Source organism: Thamnophis sirtalis, unplaced genomic scaffold, assembly GCF_051295495.1.
Source record: "Thamnophis sirtalis isolate CommonGarterSnake01/CBP01778 unplaced genomic scaffold, rThaSir2_p1.2 scaffold_1, whole genome shotgun sequence".
NCBI lineage: Eukaryota > Metazoa > Chordata > Lepidosauria > Squamata > Natricidae > Thamnophis > Thamnophis sirtalis.
The window spans coordinates 71,475,753-71,499,672 of record NW_028261381.1 but is presented as its reverse complement, the minus strand read 5'-3'; the positions used below and the strand labels follow the sequence as shown (position 1 = coordinate 71,499,672).

General features: G+C 40.9%; 1 protein-coding gene across 1 annotated transcript in view; it reads right to left on the bottom strand.

The window, feature by feature from the left end:
* PKP3 (plakophilin 3) overlaps window positions 1–20,868 on the bottom strand; it is a 77,271-nt gene extending 56,403 nt beyond the window's left edge. Inside the window, exon 1 of the mRNA XM_014067043.2 lies at window positions 20,746–20,868. Within this exon, the coding sequence (XP_013922518.2) occupies window positions 20,746–20,784 (39 nt within the window). The 5' untranslated portion in view covers window positions 20,785–20,868. The remainder of the gene's footprint in view (window positions 1–20,745) is intronic.
* Between the last annotated feature and the right edge of the window lie 3,052 nt (window positions 20,869–23,920).

Below are 23,920 nucleotides of genomic sequence, written 5' to 3'. Positions count from 1 at the left end.
TGTAGATTTCATACAAAAACAGTATCTCAGGCTGGAGAATGTCTACCTCTCAGGGATGTTGTAGTGTTCTGCAGTGCCATTTGGATTTCAAATGGAGGCCTGGGGTCCTTTCCTGTTGTGCCTCTAGAATTCTTTATTATCAGAAATATCCAGAAATCTCAAAAGGGTTGATGCATTCATAGCACCATACAGCACAACATTCTAAGTTCAGCATGATAAATTTTTGATGTGTGCCAAATCTACTTCTGATGCCAGCCTATTCTTGGCTGTTAAAAAGAAATTTTTATTAAGCTTATTATTTAACCCCTCAGCTTCATAAACAGCAGAATAATCCAGCACAATGGGTTTAATCCTGGAACATTTAAACAATCGACACATGAAAATGCCCATTCAATAGCAATTTCTTGAAACCCACCTGCCTGCTTTTCCAGGTGGTGCCATTCAGTTTCTCCTTCAGCTCAAATTTCTCTCTCACAGTCAGTCACAAAAGCCTTCCGAGGCAGTCTTGCAGGGCAATCAATACACTTTTTGTCTCCCCTGATATACCGAAGCAGTTTAGCCATGAATGCGAAACACAAGATGAGGCCATTTGAGAGTTGCATCCAGTGAAAAACTATGAGCTGTCATTGGAAACTGTGACTTCATGCATGAGTACAGTAAAATCATAGCAGATGGCAATGGAAGGGGCAGATGGAGGACAGTTTGTATCAATATTATGAATACCAAGAACTGCTGCTGTTTTCAATAGCACTTTTAGCATGTAAAAAGGCAGCATATTTTTAATCGAATTGATATCCACAAAGAACCACAGCAACGGCTGATGTGGTTTTGCTGTGCAATTGGAACAAGACTAGATTATGTCCCCTATTGGGCATGCTCCAAATGTAAAAGAAGGATCACTTCCCCTTCCCAAATTTTCAGGCAGTAGCAGTGTTGGCTGCAAAATCTGGAAACTATAGCTGGAAAACAGTAAATAGAGATTGGACTAGATATGCATGAAGCTATTGGACCCTGAGCGTGTCTGTTCGTCAGCCTAGGTCACAAGTATCCATGCTGACAGGAAGTGCTCCTTAAGGCAGTCCCCCAACTGGCATTCTTTCTTTCTCTAAGACACAAGCAGGACTGCCCAATAGCAGAAGGCTGAACTGAGGTCTTCTATCGTATCAATGAGATTATTTGCAGAAAATATCCTTAAATACACTCTTAGTTGTGTTTTGCATTTGAAAAATTTCCCACTACAGGTAGTCCTTGACTGCTGAAGAGACTTTCAGCTGAAGATGCAGTGTGTGTCTTTTTTCTTGGAATCACATGTAAACAGATGACTCTGAATACAAGTAGCTAAAGAATATGAGTGGGGACTTGGTTGATTATGAGGAAATAGATTGCTGGGCTGGAGAGACCTTTTGTCTTTTGTCATGTTATTTTATGTCTCATTTCCTGCTTCGGCAATCCAGTTTTTTAAAAAAAGTATCTTTGGAGTCTACTATTATTTCTAACTATAGACATTACATTATGGGTTACCACTCCATACAGAGTTATTTCCTGTCTGCTACCTTAGGCCTTTGGTCAATTCCCCATTAGGTTTTATTCTACCTCATACTCATCTAATTTGGTGACCCTGTGCTATTGTTAAGAGCCAGACTTCCCATTGTCATGGTTAACAATCCCCTGCTGCCTTTAAAACCACAGATCGATGCATATCAAGCCATCAACAGGCATATAGAGATAAACCACATTTACACATCATTTAGAAGAGACAATAAAAAACTAAAAAAGGGAACAAAAAGATTAGATCACCTGTTGCCAGCAATCAATATACAGATAAGCAGGGATTAATATCAGACAAAAAAGCAGTGAACAACAACCTAATCAAACATTTACCTAGGAAAACCCCTCCACACACATACACATAACAGCATTGACTGTCAGGCCTGCAGTTATATACCTTTTAGGATCTTTGGCTTGCCTCATTCTCTTTTATTTCACTGTGCTGTTTCATTAGTGTAGTAGTTGGGAGGGGGGAATAGAAAGGAGTAGAATTGTGGAATGTGTTGTTGTCATTCTTTTCTAGAAGTCCAAGCTCATCTTTTGTCTCCACATCTCTGCATCTGACCAGAACTAGATGGGTGGAAATGCCAGCATGGCTGAAGAAGATTGGACCATGTGATGGATTTATGGGTGTGGGGATAAGATCATGAACTTTCAACCAGGTGGAATCCCAGGAAGCTTTTGATTTGGGATTTCCACAGATGTGCCAACATGTCTGTCTTATTAAATTGGAACTTTAAGGATAGCTCTGCCTTGGACTCTGATTTAATTCTGCATGATATTTGGAATGCTGACATTATCCCAAATCTCTCTTTAAAATAAATCCAGCATTGGGTGCTGATTTCCCAATGCTGACCGCGTCAGCGTAAAATATCAGTGAACAATTATGAGAAAGCCTTTTGAGATAAGAAGCTGAGATGAGACACTTCTCTGCAAATCTTCAAAGTGTGAAGGAATTTCTGTTTCAAAATTTATAGCAGCTAGGAAGAGGCACAGCCTGAGAGGGATAGAACGGAGGGAGCTGGAAAGGCTTATTGTACACACGACTAGAGGATGGGCAGAAGATCTGAGGAATGGAGATCCCAGCCATCCTCTGATGGGCTTCCTGGACCAGTTTGGACAACTAAACGTGAGTGCATGCTCCCCCTCCTTCCCCCAGCCAAGGCTTGGAAAAAAAAACCTGGAGTGGAGATTTTGACTCCTTCCAAACAGTGATAAATGAAATGACCCATTACCCTGCAACTGAGTTGAAGACAGATTCCCTATCAAAAATGGGAAATTCAACCCAGCTAGCAAGAAGGGATTTGGCCAGCATCTTTCACTTGCCAGCCACTGGAAATTGGGCTGCAGCTTGTGAATGAAGCACCATCAAATTGGGCTTTCTTCCCAGAGTATTGATGGAAAATATGCCAGTGGGCACCTGCTTGGCCATCAGCAATTCTCCAAGCCAGCAGAGGGGGCCTTGGCACACAACCCCTCCTGCCAGCCATTGTTGGTTGAACTGCAATCTGTAAATCAGGAACCCCCGGGATGGGTCATAAAACCAAGTCATGGATGGAAGGGATGCCAGTGGGCACCTCAGCAGATGGCACCATGGCAGATAACTGGGCAGTGGCCAACCCAGGGATTGACCTCCCCACCAGTTCCAGTCTTCCCTGCAATGCCCCAACAGGTTCTTACCCCACCTTCCTACAGAGAAGGGTTCTCAACAATGGAAGAAGGGATTAAAAAGGGGGAAGCTACAGGATGGATAGCGGAACAATGTGATAAGGCGGTTCCTAAGTTTAGAGATATAAGTAGGTTCCTTTCCTCATAGGGGCCAGTAAAATGCCATCATTGCTGTCAACTCCATGAAAGCTTAGGTTTCCATGAGAACTTGATGGATATTCTGTGAAAGTTTAAGGGCAGAAATGTATCTCCAAATAAGCACAAATCCTCCTTTAATATATAAAGTCGAATAAACAAATTACAACAAGCATTTTTTTTGTTTATTGCCAATTTTATATCACTAGAATTTTGTCTTTTGATCTTGGCTCTGGGATTATGCGGTCTGAAAAAGTTTTAAAATCTCTGCTCTAGATCCATTTTAAGCAGGATTCAGATCTAATTTTGGGGTAGAAAGTGCTTTGGTTTCTTTGTGAGATACTTTTTACACACACTGTAGAAATGGGGGACTTCAATTGGGTGGATTCTCTCCATGGCTTTTTAACACCAATCGTTATGGTGCTAAGAAGCCTTCTGGCTAGGCTGTTTGGTCATTTCCACAAAGAGTTTCTAAGATTTTTTTATGGACTTCTAACTATTTTTATCTCATGTTAGCATCTTATTTATTAATGTTTTGATTTATCTATTAACATAATTTGTCTACCACTCTAATTTCACAATACTGGATGAGTATCAGCAAGCATATCAACAGAAAACACTAAAATACCACAAATGCCATTGAAACAACATAATACAAGTTTTTTTTTTAAAAAAAATCTCATTAAATGTGTTCAAAATATTTGCTATTTTTGCCACCCAAAGCGTGTAAAAATGTTTGAGCCATCAAAGAGGGAATCAAAGCTGTTGGAAATATATTCCAGGAACTTGAATAGAGAGAATCAGAACATATCTAAAAAGTAGCAGTGAATTTAATGTAAAAATGTGTTTATTTTGGCTCCAGGCACCATGAGTAAACATGACTACAAGACAGAGTGTCTGGCCCCATAGCATTTCATTGATTGTAAGAAACAATGAACAGATCCAATTCCATTCTTTTGTATGTGGCCATGATGGAGAATTTTGACTTTTGCAGGGAGGAGATGAGCCAAAAGTAGCATGTAATCAGCAGCTAGTCTCTTTTCAAAAGGAGTAGAAAGATTCTGTGTTTTAATATAGCACAGTTCATTTTTAATTTGCAATGGTTGGGAACAGAGGTGGGTTGCTCCCGGTTTGGCCCAGTTCAGCCAAACCAGTAGTGGAATTCGGGCCTGGGTCACAGAACTGGCATGACCCAGACCTGCCACATCCCCAAACTGTTTCCCTTGCCACCACTGGGCCACTGCCATTTTGGATTTTAGTGACTGCATGTGCGCAGTTCACTGTAAATTGTTCAGCACATGCACGAAGAACAATTTACATTGAATTGTGCACACGTGCAGTTTGCGAACCGGTAGTAAAACTGGCAGCAACCCACCCCTGGTTGGGAACAATATACTAAACCCTAGGACAGTGGTTCTCAACCTGTGGGTCGGGACTCCTTTGGGGGTCGAATGACCCTTTCACAGGGGTCGCCTAAGACCATCGGAAAACACATATTTTCAAAAAAATACGGAAAATATAAAATCATTTTATGGTTGGGGGTCACCACAACATGAGGAACTGTATTAAAGGGTCGCGGCATTAGGAAGGTTGAGACCACTGCCCTAGGACAAAGTAATCAAATCTTATTACTGAATTTATGTTGTTGAATTTGTTAAGCTCAAACAAGCTATGTTGTGACTTAACGACATGCTAAGACAAAGGCTGTGATCTCACACAGTACTGAACCATAAATTAATATCCAGTGTTATTTAATGTATTGTGCAAACCTAACAGATTTGCAGTGTTTCAAACAAATTTTTAAAAAAAGCTTAGATGTGCCAAAAAAAAAAAAAAAGAAAAGAAAAAAGAAAGAAAAGGGTGTGTTTGCTGATTTAAGCAGAAAGAGTGGAATTTATGAGTGTCTCACCCTCTAGTCTAACCCTTTACACGACTTCCTGATGGGTGACTCTTGGCCTCTCCCTCAAGAGAATGAATGAGCTTGGCAGAGGAAGACCATCACAAATGTGCTCTTGACCTGCATGGCAACTGTGGAGAGATCCCAGGTTCCTTGGCTTCTTTTGACGGTCAATTAGATTTTTCCTTAGGGCCAAATTAGACATTGTGTACATCGACTAATTCATTTAAATCAGCTGTAATTTCTCCATCTCCTTCCTCCCTCCCCCCCCTCTGGATGTATGTCCATTTATCGCTAAGAATAAAGTGGGGAGAGATAAAATTCACCTTCTTTCCCTTTACCTGCCTCTTCTTCTTTTGAAAATCAAATTTCTACCCTATGCCAGTTCATTTTTTGGTCTCAAAGTGCCAGATGGATAGGAATGTAAGAGATTTAATTTAATCTTGAGAAACAATGCTACTTTCTGAGATCATCCCTCAATCTACCTTTAAAAGCACCCTCCCTTAAAAGCATATTGGCAAGTGTGTCCTGAACAAATGGCACAGGCTTCAGGTGCTCAGATTCACAATACTGGATGAGTATCAGCAAGCATATCAACAGAAAACACTAAAATACCACAAATGCCATTGAAACAACATAATACAAGTTTTTTTTAAAAAAAATCTCATTAAATGTGTTCAAAATATTTGCTATTTTTGCCACCCAAAGCGTGTAAAAATGTTTGAGCCATCAAAGAGGGAATCAAAGCTGTTGGAAATATATTCCAGGAACTTGAATAGAGAGAATCAGAACATATCTAAAAAGTAGCAGTGAATTTAATGTATGGGAGGCCCTTCCTAACTCCAGGTAGTTCTGTTTCTCCTCATGTACCACCCAATGGGCTTGGTTTTTTTTTTTACCAAAACCTTCTCTTTGCACAGTGTACATGCCTGGAGTAGCATTTCCCCAAGCTTGCATGAATTTGGAACAGCAACAAATCATTCCTAATAAAACAGATAAAACTTCTGAAAATCGTCAGTTGTGCTCTGAGAAAACATCTTCCAGTGTGAAATGCAGCCAAATCTGACAATCACTGCAGTTAGCAATTGCTTCATGTGCAAGCTAAATCTTGTGTACAAGTCTTGTGGTTGGTTACACCCAGCCCAAGCCTGGGAATCTCCCTACAGCCATTCCAAGATCTAAGCGAATTCCTAGCTGCAAAAGAGCAGATGAGTGTCAAGGAAGCAATTGGTTTTCTTCTCTGTTATGAAAACAGATGGGTGTTTTCCAACTGACAAGTTTTCATTCATTCCCCTCTGTTATAATGGTAGTTGTTGGTTTGCACAGTTTAAGGACACTGCATTTTATTATGTTACAAAGAACATATGGTCACTGTATGGGACATGTTTGTGATAGAGTTGGATGAAGTCTGTGGGCACCATTTTTTATAACACTTCGAGGAAAAATAAGAAATTAAATAAATCAGCTACAACTATGTTCTATCTATATCCATATTTGTTTAATTTTATTAATACTTTCTTTGCATGTGCTTATGTACCCATATGCAAGTTTTGATAAACACATGTATATTTTTCCAGTCAATGCTGTTCCAAGAAATGATTCATGATGGTGACTAGAAAGATCATGTTAAATGTCTCTTTTATTAACACAATAGAAAAATAGCACTCATCTTTTTTTAAAAAAAATAGCATTATAGCATTATGGACGTACCATACTAATAATGTTAATTAGAAAACCATTTTAAAATAATGTTTTTGTCACTGCTGCCATAAATCATTTTGCTAAAATGATAGGGAGTGAAAAGATTTCCTCCCAGCATTAGATATATTTAATTGCAATATCATGATTATATTATTCTTTGTGATTACTTCGGTGCCTTACCACTCTTTCAGTTATTGATTTTAAAAAATGATAACTCATCCATTCAAAAAGTTATATTTGGGCAGAGGTTCTTCTGCCTGTAAAACAATTACCTCATGTTAAAATCAGATTTCTTTAAAAGTGAAGAATAATGTTAATAGCATCTATAACTATGGAGATTATCTGCTTTTCTGTCCTCAAAAATTATGGGCACAACACAGAGGTGGGTTTCAAATCCCAGCATTACCATTTTGCTCGTGTGTGTGCTTGTGTGGCTGGGCGTAGCCTCCCGCTGCCGCCATTACCGGTTAGGCCAATCCGGGCAGATCCGGGAGCAACCCACCTCTGGCACAACATCTTTACAAATGGTGACCATTTTCTGTGGAGTTTACATAAAATGAGAGTGATAAATTAGGCTGAATCCACAGTAAACCTGTTGGAACCAATCTTCATCTTTCTATACTTCTCTTAGACTTAGCCTCTCCATCTTTCAACACACCCATTTGCTTTGAACCTTTCAAAAACAGTGAAAATAATACCCATTTTATCAAGGAAAAACCCTAATGAATAAAGAAAAGGCCAGAATGCAAATAATAGCATGGGGAGAGGGCTTACAGATGCAGAAATCCATTCAGGATCTGAATGCAAAGATTATTCTGTTAAAAAGAAGAACGACTGCTTAGCTATCAATTTTTATTATTTTTCACATTTCTGTACCACCCATCTCCCTCAAAGATTTACTCATTTACACATGCTCAGTAGATTAATGACCCTGTGTTACAAATCTAGGTAATTTGGCTTGTATTAGCCAAACCTCACCATCAAAGCTGACACCAGCCAGAGCATAGAATAACCCAAAGAAATAGTGCAAAATAGGAAGATGTGGAGAGACATGGCCTGTAGAATCACCAAGAGTCGACAATGAATAGCAATAGCAATAGCACTTAGACTTATATACCACTTCATAGTGCTTTTACAGCACTCTCTAAGCTATTTACAGAGTCAGCATATTGTCCCCAACCATCTGGATCCTCATTTTACCCACAGTGAACCTTGAGCTTGGTGAGATTTGAACTGCTGAACTGCAGCTAGTAGTCAGCTGAAGTAGCCTGCAGTACTGCACTCGAATCACTCCACCACCTCACCTCTAATGAATGGATAACATTATCAATGTTCATCATCCAAACCTAGCTGGGCAAGGGTGAGTATCCTTTTTTGTGTCAGATTTGCCTTCAGTTTTGGGTTTCCGTTTCTACCATAAACTGTGCAAGACAGAGGTGGTATTCAGCAGGTTCTGACCAGTTCTGGAGAACCGGTAGCAGAAATTTTGAGTAGTTCAGAGAACTGGTAAATACCCTCTGACTGACCCTGTCCTCTTCTCTGCCTCCCGAGTCCCAGCTGATCAGAGAAAATGGGGATTTAGCAGTAACCTTCCCCTGGAGTGGGGAGGGAATGGACATTTTTACAGTATCCTTTCCATGCCACACCCAACAAGCCACACCCAGCCAGCCATGCCACACCCACTAAGCCATGCCCATAGAACTGGTAGTAAAAAAAAATTAATCCCACCACTGGTACAAGATAAGGAGGTGTGATGATGATGGTATTGGCCAAAGTCTATGTCTCAGAGGACAGGCTATATATCAGATCATGAGGTAGAAACAAATTGGGGATCATCTTTAGGCACTGCCTACTTCACTCCAAAACATTTCCTGAGATCTCAGATCTTATCAATAGGCTGGTTTTAAAATCTCCCCCGATACTGTTGCTGGAAGACTACAATCTTTATACCTAGGGAGAGAATCACAGACATCAGAGGTTTATACCACTGTGGCAACCATGGCCTAAACCCACAAAGTTGTTATGTCAGTTTTAATTTTCCCATCAAAGCAGCTGGTAGTAATGTGAAGTTGGGGGGCTAATGATTAGTCTCCTATTGTTAGTGGCCTCTAACCTAGGAGACTCTTTTGTGGAATAAAGCCAGGAGTTAATTTGACCAAACAAAAATAAAAGTTTGCATTTAATCCTACGCTGTGATGATAAGGGTGGTTCATCTCTCCAAGCTATGTTCTCCAATATCAACATAAAACCACAATGTGGGTATTATTCCCAGATATAAATCTCCACCCTGGGCTGAATCATAGGCTACTATAGACTTGATGCCTGGATTGTGTAAATGATTGGATGGGAAAGAACAAGCTGAAGCTGAATTGCTACACAACAGAGGTGCTTTGCCCAAGACTCATTTGATTGCTTATCCGCTTCAGTTGTTATTTTGGATGGAATAGCAGCTCTTCTAAAGAAGGAAGTCTGCCACTTGGGGATCTCCTAGACTCATGGCCACTGCTTGGGTAGGCAGTTAAAGCTGTTACAATGGGGGCCTTTGCTCAGATTTGGCAGGGCACCAGATTAGGCTAACCATGTCTTTATCCCCTCCTGCATAGATTTCTGTAGTTTGCTTTATGTGGGACTGCTTTTGCAGACTACTGTACTCAAAATATACAACTTCTATAAAATAGAATAGCTCTGCTAGATGAGACCCCCCCTAACTTTAGAGTTAGAGACCCTCTACATCTAGTATTAATGTTGTGGGTGCTACATCAGTTGCCAACAGGTTTTTGAGTGTACTTCAAAGTGCAGGTCATCACTATGAAACTGTATGATTTTGCCCCTCGATAACTTCAGTACCACCTGCTTCAAATTGAAATGATCCGTTCCGTGTGTGCATTGCAATTAGAAATTCCAAAACCTCTCATAAGATATTTGGAATAAATATATTTCTTGGGTTTTGTTCTATGGAACGGCTTATCCCCAAAGATCCAGTTTGGTCTTCATGAAAATAGTTAAAACAGAATTATTCCATAGAGGATCTAATGTATTGCTGGAATGGGACACCAAGGGAGGGGCATTGTTTACAACCTTGAACTAAATGTTTGTATTTATAATCCATACATACCGGTATGTATGAAATCCACCAGATGTCCTCGTAGAGTTGGCAGCAGAGAAATAAATAAATACATAAATAAATCACTCCCACCCCTACCCGTTTCAGCCATTAAGATTGTGTGAACATGGCGTGAACAGCCATGGAAATGAATGACTAACAACTGAATGGTGAATATTTCTAGATGATCTCTGCAGGTATGGCACTCCATCAGTCCTATCCACTTGTTTAGTATTCTTCTGCAACAATTGATGCTCATCAGCTGCTCACTATCTTCCACCTGCCATTCTCATTTCTTGAGACCTGCTGTCTTTTTTGATTTGAGGAAGCTTCTGGCAGAATGTGCTTCTCCTGAAGCTTGCTTCTGACTTAAATCTCTTCCCTCTATTAACCCTAGACTTGCTTGACCTGTTTTGATTTTTCTGACTCTATAAAGCTATCTGCCCCAGAAGGAAAAAAAGGAGACTATCAAACATGTAATCTCTCCATATTCTTACACCCAAAGCTATGCTTCCTGACATTAAATTGAGTATCACGTAAAGCTCTTGTGAAGCAGTTTTTGTTGGTGGGTTAGTTGCCATGATTTTTTTCACATTTAACAATTCTGGCCCAAATGCCTCAACACATTAATGTCCTTCTGTCAATCTTGACTTCTGTAGCCAAGTCTTGCCCCTTTCTTTTTTGTCAACACAAACCTGCATAAATCACTGATAAATACCATCCAGTACAATAACTTGAAAATTGCTGTTCCCCTGCTAATTCCCATTTTGTCTTATTGATTCTATTCCCAGTAACTGCATCAACCAGCTTCCCACATTGAGGGTGATGATGATTAGCAGATTTTTATATAGTGTGAGACTGCTCTTCAATGGTGTTAGAACAATGGAGAAATTAATTACTTAAGACACCAGAATAGGTAAGTTTGATTCAACTCATCTCACACTTGGCCTGGGGATACAATGAAGGCAACATCATGAGGACAGGCTGGAAAACCCCCAAGATGGCTACTGTTAGTGACAGTCGCATTTGAGAACCACATTTCAATCTGGTATGTTTTATCCCTCCTGCCAATGTATTGGGGCAGGATAATGCGACGAGTAAGGCTGGTAAAGGGACAATCTAGTAATGCATCAGATGACGAAAACCATTTTTAAAAAAGGATTTAAAATAGTCCATTTGGTGTAGTAGAAAAGGAGCTGATCGAAAAACTAAGAGACTGAGGGTTCTGGCCAGCGGTGAAATCCTCTGAAGTCTGCTACCAGTTCAGTGAGTCTGCTCCCGAGCATGTACTTTGTGTGCATGCGCGCTTGAGGCACGCCCCGCAGTGCTAAAAAAAGAAAGGTAAGTAGAGGGGGGGAATCCGCTGTGCCACACGATTTAGATTAGATAGAAAGCAGGAAATCCAACAATGCTAGCTAATATAAATCACACATCACAGCTGATCGTTGGAAATACCAGTTTGCCTGAATCGGTAACATTTTTTACTACCAGTTCAGGTGAACCAGTCCGAACTGATAGCATTTTACCCCTGGTTCTGGCCCTCTCTTAAGCATGAAAGCCAGCTGGGTGACTTTGGGCCAGTTAATCTCTCTCAGCCCGACCCACTTCATAGGGTTATTGTGAGTGAGAAAATAGGAGGTGGTCATCATCATGATCCTCCGAAAGCAGGAAGGGAGTTATCACAGAACAAAAACAGGAGTTGCAGCTGTTTTCTGAAAGAGACGCTGTAGAAATGTTGAAACCAGAAAAACGGTGTATAGATCCAGCAACCAAGTCATTCTGTTTTTTGCCTTTGATTGGACAACCTTTGAATCCCCGACTATTAAACAAAATCTATTTCAAAATGTTCAGCAGATTGGAAATTATTTCGGACCTTAACAGACCACAGTGAAATATGGAAACAAAGATAAGAGCTTTAATTCTTTACTTCGAAATAAGATTCCATTTAATTTTCTTCCTCTGTCGTCCTGGCCAACAGTGGGATTTTTGACCTCTGTCCACTTAATAGACACCACATCATATTTCTCTTAGTCGGCTGAGAAAGCAAATGATTTGATAGGTTACCAATGCAATGTCCCTGATTGTTTTAAATGGTTGAAGAAGGTTTGTGTTGCTTGTTAAAAGGACATAATTGTTTGTCTGCACTTGGGAGGTTATGAAAACACATTTATAGGCTGTTTTACAGGAATCTAGTGGGATTTTTATGTTATCATCTGTTACAATAAATGAACTGGGCACTGTCATTCCCTTTGCAAACATGTGCTATGAATTGTATGAGGAAACGGAACAGAAGTTTGTTCACAGACCAGTTAGACTAACATCTTTTATTTGGAGCTGCCCTCAGTTTTGCAATTCAACTTGAAGTCTGTCTATCTGGCTGACTTTGGGAGATAAATGGGCTATCACTCTATTCTGTTGAATTTATGAAGAAATTCAGAAGTGTGGTAATAGTGGCCTCATGTTTTGTCAGATTAGTAATAAATGAACTGCCCAGGGCATAATGAACTGTAATTATATATGTACTGCTGTAAGTGGTCACTTAACAAATATTTATTCCCTGGAGGTGGGGATCCCCTCTACCCAGTCAGCCAACCCCAATATAGCAGGCCCCTATTGGGGGCCCAGACCAAGGAGCAGAGCCAAGGTTATAGGCTCTTCCAGAAGGCCAGGAGTGTCGAGGCGGATCTCAACTCCCTTACCTCAATAGTGGTTGATACTTGCCCAGTGATGTCTCCAAACCTGTGATTGAAACCCATGAATTCAATTCATTCCCAGGACAATTTCAGAACTGTATATACTTCCAAATTGGTGGGGAGCAGTATTATGTGCCAAAATGTGACTGACTTTATTGCTACTACTGGGAGGAAATGCAATATAACCAGTAACCGTATCTACAGACAGATTCTGCATCATACTAAAAAAGTGTCATGAGTCTCAGTTGACCAAAGTTATGAGAGGTGGCAGAGGTCATTATCATGAGCCCATCTGGAAGGACCGCAGCACAAGGAAGATTGCAAAATGGAACACAACAGGAATAAGATAGCAAAAGCACACATTTGAACAAAGATAAAAGAATAAAGCAGTTATGTTCTGCATGTGTTTACTAAAATCTCTATTTCAAATACATGATTTGAACAAGGGGCAGCAACTATTGCCCCCTTACAACTTGTGGACGACTCAGGGAGTTGAAGTTCACAGGTCATAAAGAGGCCATAGTTGCCCTCTTTAATTTAAACCTAAGACAATATATAAACAACCATCACAGTACTAACATTGAAAACGATGACTGATTTTATTACGTACGATGAATGAATGAAAGAAATAATTTTAAGGACATTAAAAAAATGAACGTCAAGTTCTGAATTTAGGATGAGACGGTAGCATCAAGAAGGGACCTTGCCTGAAATGGTCAGGAAGAAAAGAAGTAAAAATAGAGCAATTACAGGAGGAAAAGTTGCATATCCTGGATGAGTCATAGATTAATTTCCCAATAGAATGAATAGAAGCAGACATAAGGAAAGAAGATGTGGAGGCTACTTGGAGGTGTGCTAGTGGCAATGTGCTGGAACTAGTTTGCACAGGCTCACACGAGCCAATTGTTAAATTTTCTGGAATTTTGTGAGCCAGTTAAAAGCAGAACTGAGCTGCAGTGCACACTGCACCGATCAGTCCTTTGGCAGCTCATAGTGTAGCAGCACTAATAGGCAGTAAAGCTATTTGTTATACGGTACCGTCAGCACACCACTGAACAGAGGGATAAAAATGATGTTACGAAGCGCTACAGAAACGTGTAGAGTTGCAATAATGGGAAAAACAAAAAGGATGGTTGGGGGAATAAGGATGGAACGAAACACCAGAGGAGACCCAAATGTTTATAAAAGAAAGATTGCTGCAAAAATGTGGATGGGAGAAAGTGATGGATAAAGCATAACGAGAGAAACAGATAGTTGCAAAGAAGTGGTCAACAAAAGTGAGGACTGCTCAATAGTAAAAAAGGAAAAGAAAATGCAGAATGATTTTGATGGAAACCAATGCGGAATAGTGGAATGCTGTAGAAATATTGACAAATTGTGGCATATAACTGGATATACTATCACACTATAACTGGTGATACATCATTCAGATATTAAAATCTGGATGTCGCTTCCATGTGAGTAGGTGATTTGTTAAAAGGTATGATTTATACCTGATGTTTAAACAGGTGATTCTAGACTTATGTCTAGTCACTTAGCATCTGCTCGAAGTTATGACAATCCCCCCAAAAACTGATTACAACCCGATTTTGAATTTCTGATGTACAGGCATGTACACACACACACACACACACACACACACACACTCACTCACTCACTGGTCAGCATTATGGGTACTTTGCAATAAGCTCACCTTTATAGCTATTTGCAATGTCCCTCAGTCGTGTGATCATAATTTTCAATGCTTTTTGCCAGTTTCTAGTGTTTATTTCTAATTGCCAGCAAAACATGTTCATTGGGTGAAATTGATTCATTTAATGACTGCATCATTCGCTTAATAACTGCCACATTAGCTTAACAACCATCGCAATAAAGATCATAAAATAGGGTCTGGTCATGTGGTGACCTGCTTAATGACCACAGCGATTTATAGCTGTAATTCTGGGCTTAATTACAGTCATAAATCAAGGACTAGCAGGGTTTCGCAAACTGTGAAGTGCAGGCAAAAACTTTTAGTTAGATTTAGTTACCGAACAGAGTGAAAAACTGATCAGTTATACTCCTACAATAAATCCATTCTTCCAAAAGTTTTGTTTTTTTCATAGTTCATTTGTGTTTATTTTGATATTTGGATTTTTACGGGAGGTCTGTTTAAGGCAGTGTTTCTCAACCTTGGCAACTTGAAGATGTCTGGACTTCAACTCCCAGAATTCCCCAGCCAGAATTCTGGGAGTTGAAGTCCAGACATCTTCAAGTTGCCAAGGTTGAGAAACACTGGTTTAAGGTAACATCTAATGGCAAAAAGTTTAAGAACCCCACCCTACACAAAGGGAAAATAGGGAGAGTGAATACTAATCCAGTAGGATTTAGTTTGTCAATGGGGAGGAGCTTGGTAGAATTCTAACCAAAGAGTACAGGAAATGGCAATGAGCAAAATGCAGGGCAGCTTTCTGCCTACAGAGGTCAGAATGAGGGAAGGAAATCTTATTGCATGTTCACTGAACTAGAGAAAGAGTAGGATGAAGTAGCTTGAATTATATAATGTTTTGTATGAATATGGAGTTTATTGTTGCTTGCTGAGTAGGAAGAGAGCAGTAAGTAAAGCAAGTGTGAGGCTAAATGGGATGCTTAGTGAATGGCTCAACATAAGCAGGAAAGAAAACAAAGTTATCGTGAGTACACGCAGTCCTCGACTTACAACCATTCATTCTGGGACCATTTGAAGCACTGAAAAAGTGACTTGCGACCGTTTTTCACACTTAAGACCGTTTCAAAATCCAAGCACTTGGCAACTGGCAAGTTGCAGTGCTGCTTTTATGACCTTCTAAGAAACAAAATCAATAGGGAAGCCAGATTCATTTAACAACTCTGTGGGTAACTTAAGAACTGCAGTGATTCGCTTAAAGTGAAGTGAGTGGCAAACTCACTTCACAAACTCACTGTCTTGCTTAGCCACAGATATTTTGGGCTCAATTGTGGCCATAAGTCAAGGACTACTACATGGCAAGAAAGTTTGTGATGAAGTTGGTGGAGTGTTCTTGAAGACATAAATGAGGGGGTACCTTTATAGAGAGACAACGCTGTATTTTTGGATGAAAAACTCAAATGATACAGGGCAAATGGAATGTTAGATTGTCTGATGCAATGAGGATGATGAAGCATGGATTAAATATATATATCTAGGACAGTGATGGCAAATCTTTTTGGTACTGCGTGCCGGAAAGGGAGCACACATGCGCACTCATCTGGGCTGCAACCTGGAAGTGGAGCTTTCCAGGGGGCATGCCTGCACTGGAAACTGAACTTCTGGTTTCCAGCATGTGCAGGTGCACCAGCAAGCTAGTCTTCCAGTTTCTGGCGCACATCAGTGGTGGGATTCAAACAATTTAACAACCGGTTCTCTGCCATAATGACCAGCTGGGTAGGCATAGCTCAGTGGTCATGTGACAATTTGGCTGTGGCCAACTCACATCAATGGGCGCTTCACCTTAGCTGTTACAATGTAATAAGGGTTAACTGGAGAGGCAGTTTCTGTAAACAGCAATAAAGATGAGGCTAGAAGCAACACCAGAATTTTTCCTTCCTGCCTTCCTTACAAGATTAGCCCTGTAAAGTGGGAAAAAGATAAAATAAGATTTCTTCCAACAACCGGTTCTCCGAACTGCTTAGAAAGTTATGAATCAGTTCTCCTGAATAGGTGTGAACTGGCTGAATCCCATCACTGGCGCACATGCATATGTGACAATCAGCTGGCTGGAGCACATGGTCACACCAGAAAATGGAAGACCAGCTCTTCCAATTTCCAGCACTGCTGCATGCACAAAGGCCAGCTGATCATCATGCACACCAGAAACCCAAAAGAGGAACAGACAATGCCATGCATGCCAGGCGACATGGCTCCTTGTGCCATTTTGGGCATGCATGCCATAAGTTCGCCATCATGGATCTAGGAGGCTGTTTTCCAGGTGAAGTGGAATAAGCACTTGGAAATGAAAAAGTGGAACAAGTTGATAAATTTGCATTTCTTGGTAGAAAATTTATTCAAGATAAGAAAATGCAAGGAGACATCTTAAGTTGTGCAAATGCTGACAGAGTTAACAAATATGATAAAAGGAACAAGTTCTTGTTGAAAGAAGCAAACATGGCTGAGTATAAAAACATGCTTTGGTCCACCGTCATGTGGAATGAGAGTTGAATATGTCAGGAAAATCATAAAAATAATTTGCATGCAGAAGAGCTTAAGAATGTGCATGATAAAACAAGAAAAGATCAAGAGAGCAACAATGAATGGGCTGTACAGTAACGATTGAGTACAAAGGCATGATTTCATATAGAAAGAATGAACAAGGATCAATTCTCTAAACAAATGTATATGAGTGGTTGAGAGGAAGGAGAAGGCTGAGAAAGTCATGGCTGGATGGAATTGAATTCCTCTGAAAGAAAAGATGAGAAGTTTAAAGAAATCAACATATATATGGATGTGGTAGAAGTAAGGGATGGCTTGTATGGACAGGAATAGTGTCTGATGCTGTATATATTATATTTAGCTACAGTTCCTTTCATTGTCTAATCTCATGCCTTTAATTTTTTTAGCTTATTATTCTTACTCATTTCTGCACTTTTTGTAGTGTTGCTTACCCCAAAAGAGAAATGTATGATGGTATATACATATGTGTATATCTACATATGTTCTAGGCACACTATTTTCAGATGTGCACTAGGGTTCTCTCAGAACAATGTTAATAGTAGAGAACAAGACAAGATTAAAGGCAGAAGGATAATAAACTTTAGGAAGTTTATGAATATATAAATTAAAAGCGATGAATTAGCATGGGTAATGACTACTGGGTATTTTTTTAAAAAATATGAAGCTTGAGATAAGCAAAAGGAAATTGAAAGGGCCTGTCAAAACATCCCCAGCCTAGTGCTCTCCAGATGCCTTAGGACTTTAGAGTTGGGAATTGTGTAATTCTAACACATCTGGACAGCAACAACATGGGATAGGCATTTCTATTCATCTTGTTCATTAGAGATTTAGTCTCATCAGTAAGGTGACAGATTATTTTTCCTTCCGAGCTGGAAGAATAAGAACACAGAATATCCCATGAACACTTTCCCATTTGAGTCTCCACTAATATAAGGATTGAAGTGTTAAGATAAATTCAGAATACAGGTAGTCCTGGAGTCACAACAGTAACTACTCCTGCCCATTATGGTTGTAAATTGTAAGTGTCATGAAATGAGTTGTCACGTGGCAATGTTTTTTGTGGCAGCAGTTAAGCGAATGCCACAGTCATTAAGTAAACCCATTGTTCATGATGGTATGGTTTTGCTGAAAACTAGAAGAGCTGGTTTTTGTCAAAACCATCATATCAGAGGTGGTATTCAGCAGGTTGTGACCAGCTCTGGAGAACCGGTAGCAGAAATTTTGAGTAGTTCGGAGAACTGGTAAATATCATCTCTAACTGGCCCCGCTCCCATCTATTCTCTGCCTCCCAAATCCCAGCTGATTGGGAGGAAATGGGGATTTTACAGTATCCTTCCCCTGCCACACCTACCAAGCCACACCCACAGAACCAGTAGTAAAAATTTTGAATCCCACCACTGCATCATATAACTAGTCATATGATCACGGAACCCCACAAATGGCTGTTAATACAGCCATGTTGCCAAAAGTGCAGTCACGTGACCATGGGTTGGGGGAAACTGTCAGAACTTTGGATCCAGGTTGTAAATCCCCATTTTTTCCAGCAGGTTGTAACTTCCAAGTATCACTAAACAACTGGTCCTAAATCAAAGACTATCTATAGAGTACAGAAAATGTAATACTAGATCATAACATGAAAAACCTGGACTCTTAATAGTACCTTGATAGGCAGGCAATAGGAATCCACCACGGCCCTCACCTTCCCTGTTGTTTGAGGGTTCCAAATTGGGGGCAGCCCAGAGAATGTTTAAATTTCAGTGGGGGGGGGGAACTCTCAAAAACATTTGGCTTTTAAGTATCCTGATTTTAAAAAAATCCCCATAGGAAAGCATTACAAAATTCTCATTTATCCCACTTTCCCTTTGCTAGCTGAACAAAAATGGAAGTTCTGCATATAAGCTGATCCTGCTCCTGCTAGCCCAATCTATTCTTCACCAGGAAAGGCCCTTGCTCAGGATGGGGCTCAAAAGTTGCCAGGTTGGAAAGAACATAGACAGAATGAACAAGTCCTTCAAACCCACGCCTACCCTTAAAGCCTCCAGCGCTCATTTAAATTATAGCATGTGCAACCATAAGCAATTTTGAGAAATAACAACTCGAAAAGAAGTATAGTCTCCTTCATCAACGTGTGCCAGTCTATTCTTGCAGATAAGTTGTAACTGGTACAACACACAGGGGAAAAGCCTCTCTTCTTTCCCCTGTTGCCCTAATTTGACAAACAAAGGGTGTATTGGAGGGGCAAATCTGTTCTTCCGGTTGTGTAGCTAGATACCCAAGTGAAAAGCCTTGTTCATTACATTTCCATGGTACGCATTTCCAAATTCTTCTTCCCACACATATTCCATAAGGCAAAGCACTTATTCTTCTTCACAGCAGCCAATTAAATATTTCATTAGTATCTTGGTTTTGTTGGTTGGGAAACGAGAACAAGAGAGGATTGCTTTCCAAAATCTGCAGAGTATTTGAAATTCAGCAGCAGTTCCCACCCCAGGCCATCCTTCTCACTTTAGGTTCCCACGCCACCGCTACCGTTCTGGCTTAGCATATATAGCCACACTCTGTCTCTTAAAAGGAAATGCTGACTTCTTGAGAAAGATAAAACATCTTTACCTGCCCAAGTTATATATTTGTAGTAAATTGTGTTATTCATGACAAAAATGGTTTTCCAGGCTAAGGAAGTTTATAGTAATGTTCTTTACAATCAAGTGGAACATTTTTGCTATGCTTCACTGTAACTCTGTGGATGAAGCTGTTCTGAAGTTATTCGTCATCTGTAACTGTAAAAAGTCCACTGTTTTATTTCTCTCAAACAGAGTCTCAGCATTTCCTCAGACATCATTATAAACACAATAAATTGGACGGCCAACTTTGTTTCTAATGTTCACCTGAAGAAAGACGCCAAACAACAACCACCCCCCCCCAAATAGCAAAGCTTGAAGCTGGGGCATTACTTTTTATTTATTCCCCAGCACTTCCAGGACTATGACATTTGACAAGAAGCATTAAATTGATTTTGAAATTATGGAAGCTGAAGTCATTGCAAGGAGGAGACACTAGATTTCAATGGCTAATAGACTCTGAGAGTCTCATCCCTTGCTGCGAATTTATCTATTCCTTTGGACCTATCAAACACAGTGGCCATTATGCCACAGTTCATAACAGGACACCTCGCGTGCTTGCCGTATCAAGAAACATGATTTCACTTGACCACAAAAGAGTTGTATTTTGGAAATGGAGATGGGCTTGCCCATTTATGCCTCTTGTGGGATTTCTGAATTTTAGTTTCAAATTCACAGCACCAGTTCCCAGCATTTCTAAACAAGATCACCCACAATAGGGAGGAGAGCAAAATGCTTTTGGACCATCTCACTGCGAGAGCTCAACCCTTAGCTGATCAGGTCATAAGTTGCGAACTATTTAAATACCCCATTTACTTGCTTACAATTTGCCAGGCAGCCAAGCATTCTGCGCATACAGGATTCTTGCTCTGAAATAATTCTGGGTTGGCTCCCAATAAAGAGTATTTCAAAGTGCAATTTGTACACGTTTCCCCCAGATATTTATAAGACTTGCCTGTTCCCAAGCAGACTAATACTTTCTGCGCCATGATATGCACTGAAATGCCAGCCTGCTTACAATAGCCCGAGCCAAAATATAAAGCTGCCCTGCCCTTGCTTAGCACAGCTCAAGACCAGCTGCCTTAAAGTCAGCTTATTAATCAAAATGGAAAGGCAGTAGAAGAGAGAGAGAGAGAGAGAAAGAAAGAGAGAGAATGAGAATGAATAAGACATACAGTGCTTGGCATCTTGGACCTCTTGTTTCCTTGCAGCATCCTCTCAGAGGTGACGGAGAGAATTTCCCACGTGCCTAAGCTTGGGGCCCTCGAAGTCCCAAATGTGACCAGATGGGCAGTTATTTCCTTCTGCAAACACCTGGAATGATTAAGCTCTACTGTTCAGTAACTGTTGGTGCGAGCACAAGCAAGGCTTGGCTAGGGTAGGTTAGGGCTGGGCTGGGCTGGGAGCTAACAGTTAGTTCCACCCACTAATGTTATCCAACCGGTTACTTTCCTTATTGTTAGGTTTTCCTTTAAAAAACAAACTTTGAAAATCAACAAGACAAGTTTGAACTTTCTGTGGCAGTGATGATAGAGCTCCTTGTGCAAGTTGCCAGAGGGAGAATCCATGGGCCTCTCCAAGTTTTCTCAGTCTTTCTACCAAAGCTAACTCAACCCACATCTCAAGTTTTAAGTCACTTTCAGAAGAATGGGGTGTCTAAAAAAGCACTGGGTTAAAAATGAGGTTGAATGGTCATATGATTTGAACCATTTCCTTTGTCAATTTGAAACACGGTGGAGTGTCTCTCTGATCACGGTTCCTTCCCTTGCTTTATGCCAGCTTTTCTCAACATCCTCCAGCTATTGTGGACTACAATGTCTATCAGTCTGGGTCAGCTCAGTCAATGACTCTGGCTGTCATGAGGAAAAATGCCCTTAAATGCCCTTAAGACAGGAAAGAATGCTTTCATTTCTGTCCTTTCTCTCTTATCTTAATTTCCCAGATATTTCTTCTCTTTTGTTTCCTTATTTACTTCATTCAGTGACACCATGTCAGGTCTCAGGGGCTGAAAACAATGTGGAAAATGGCAAACTGCAATTGCAAAAAAAAAAAAAGAGAGAGAGAGAGAGCCAGTTTAGCGTGGTGGTTATAGCAACAGACTAGTTCTGCCTTAGGCACAAAGCCAACTGGATGGCCTTGGACCAGCCACTCTCTTGGCCCAAGGAAAAAGAAGGCAAGGGCAAACCACTTCTAAACTCTTACCAAGAAAATTGCTGCCACGAGTCAAGACTCACTTGAAGGCACCAAGCAAAGAGCAGCTGTTTTTAAGAGCATTCTTTATTTTAATTTGTTTTGGTTTTACTTCACTTAATTAGTTTATATATGTTCCTGGTGTATCATAATAATACTTAGAACACCAGAGTACAGAAATGTGAGAAATTAGACCTTAAAAGAAAGCCTACAGTGCTACAGTTCTGCTGGCTCTTTTTGCAGGCTGAGTGAGTGAATTGTAAAAAAAAACATTTTGGGAACAGTAGCTGTGGATTCTTCCTTTGCAAGAGGCAGTCTTCTATCCAAAGGGCTACTAGAGGTTCATTCAATATCTGAAGTTGTCTCGCTTTGAAGAGCTGCCTTATTAATGGTTGCTTCCGGATAGACTTGCCAAAACACAGCCAGCAATGCCTCTTTAGGATTTAATAGAACAGAAGCTGTTGACAACCCTTATTCATTAGTGTGTGTGTGTGTGTGTGTGTGTGTGTGTGTGTGTATGTATGTATGTATGTGTATATATATATAGGCTGAGGTGGCGGATTCCTCACACCTGTGCCTACACTATTTTAATTTTAACTTTTTATAGAAGAATGTTAGGCTTTGAGAATATCAAGGGATTATTTGAAATTAATGTCAAGCCTCTCCTCTGCGTGGTTGTTTTTCACCTTTCATATTCACAGCAGAAAAATTATTTCCCCCTGCACATCCTCAAGGGGAAGATAACTACAAATAAACACACATTATTTTTTAAAAAAATGTTCCTGTAAGTCTGTATGTGCACACAGAGGAACAAGTATGTAGGTATATTTATAAGCATGCATATGATTATGAGGACTGGGAAAAAAGAAATCTTTTGATCTAACCCCTACAGTTTCCAGGGACGTGCAGTCAGGGGAGGCGGGGCCGCACCAGTTTCATGAGGAAAAGAAAAGAATTTTTAAAATAATTAAAAAGGCTAAGGTAGTTGCTGCCAGACTCCAGAGTCACAGTGACTCTGAGTCTGCTTAGTGCTAACTGTAGGGGGAGGTGAGAGAACTATGGGCCTCCTTTGCATAAGGAATTTTTCGCCTTTTAACCCTTGCTCAGAGTTAAGCAAGGGTTAAAAGGCGAAAAATTCCTTATGCAAAGGAGGCACGTGATTCTCCTGCCTCCTGATCTGGGAGCAGCAAATCATGCCTTGCCTAAGTAAATTGCTTTTTTATTTAATTTTTTACATTTTCATCATGGCGGGCGAACAAGAGGAGAGTTGAAATCCACAGCTGGAAAAGGTATGTGGATCGGACGGAGGGAGGGGGGATTCAAAATGATTGTAATTTAATTTGTAATTTTTTATTGTGAGGAATTTGTGTGTGTGTGTGTGTGTGTGTGCGTGCATGTGTTTCTTTTGGGGTGGGCGAGGCGGTGGAGCGCGGCAGTGGCAGGGACGTTCTCGCCGCTGTGTCCAACAAGCCAGGCGTCTCGCGTTTATGTCCACCATAAACGCGAGATGCCTGGCCTGTTGGACATAGCGGTGGTGGGGGGAGGAATGGGCTGGCTGGGCTGGCTGGCTGGGGAGGGAGGAAGCATGGCCGCTCAGGCCCCGGCGGCAGGGCTTTAAAGTGGAGGCAGGGCCCCGGCGGCAGGACTTTAAAGTCCTGGCGCCATGTCCGCCATAGAGAGGGACCGGGTCCCGCTCTATGGCAAATGGCACTGGGACTTTAAAGCCCTGCCTCCGGGGCCCTGCCTCCACTTTAAAGCCCTGCCGCCAGGACCCTGCCGCCATTTTAAAGCCCTGCCGTTGCATCCCGGGCGGCAGGGCTTTAAAGTGGCGGCAGGGCCCTGGTGGCAGGACTTTAAAGTCCCAGTGCCACATCCGCTATAGAGCGGGTCCCGGTCCCGTTCTATAGTGGATGCGGCGCCGGGGCTTCGGCGGGGCTTTCACGCTTGCCTCTCCGGCCATGAAGCTCACCGCACATCACTGACAGTTTCAACCTTCAGCTGTCTACTGTGGACCTCACTCTATTCCTAAGAGGTCTATAAAGGGGGCGTGCATGAGCACACCAGTGTGCCTACCGTCCCTGTCCTACTGTCCCCATTTACTTGTATTCATTTCCTTTGTTCATGTCCATGTTCATACTTATACCTGCTATCCTGTACATA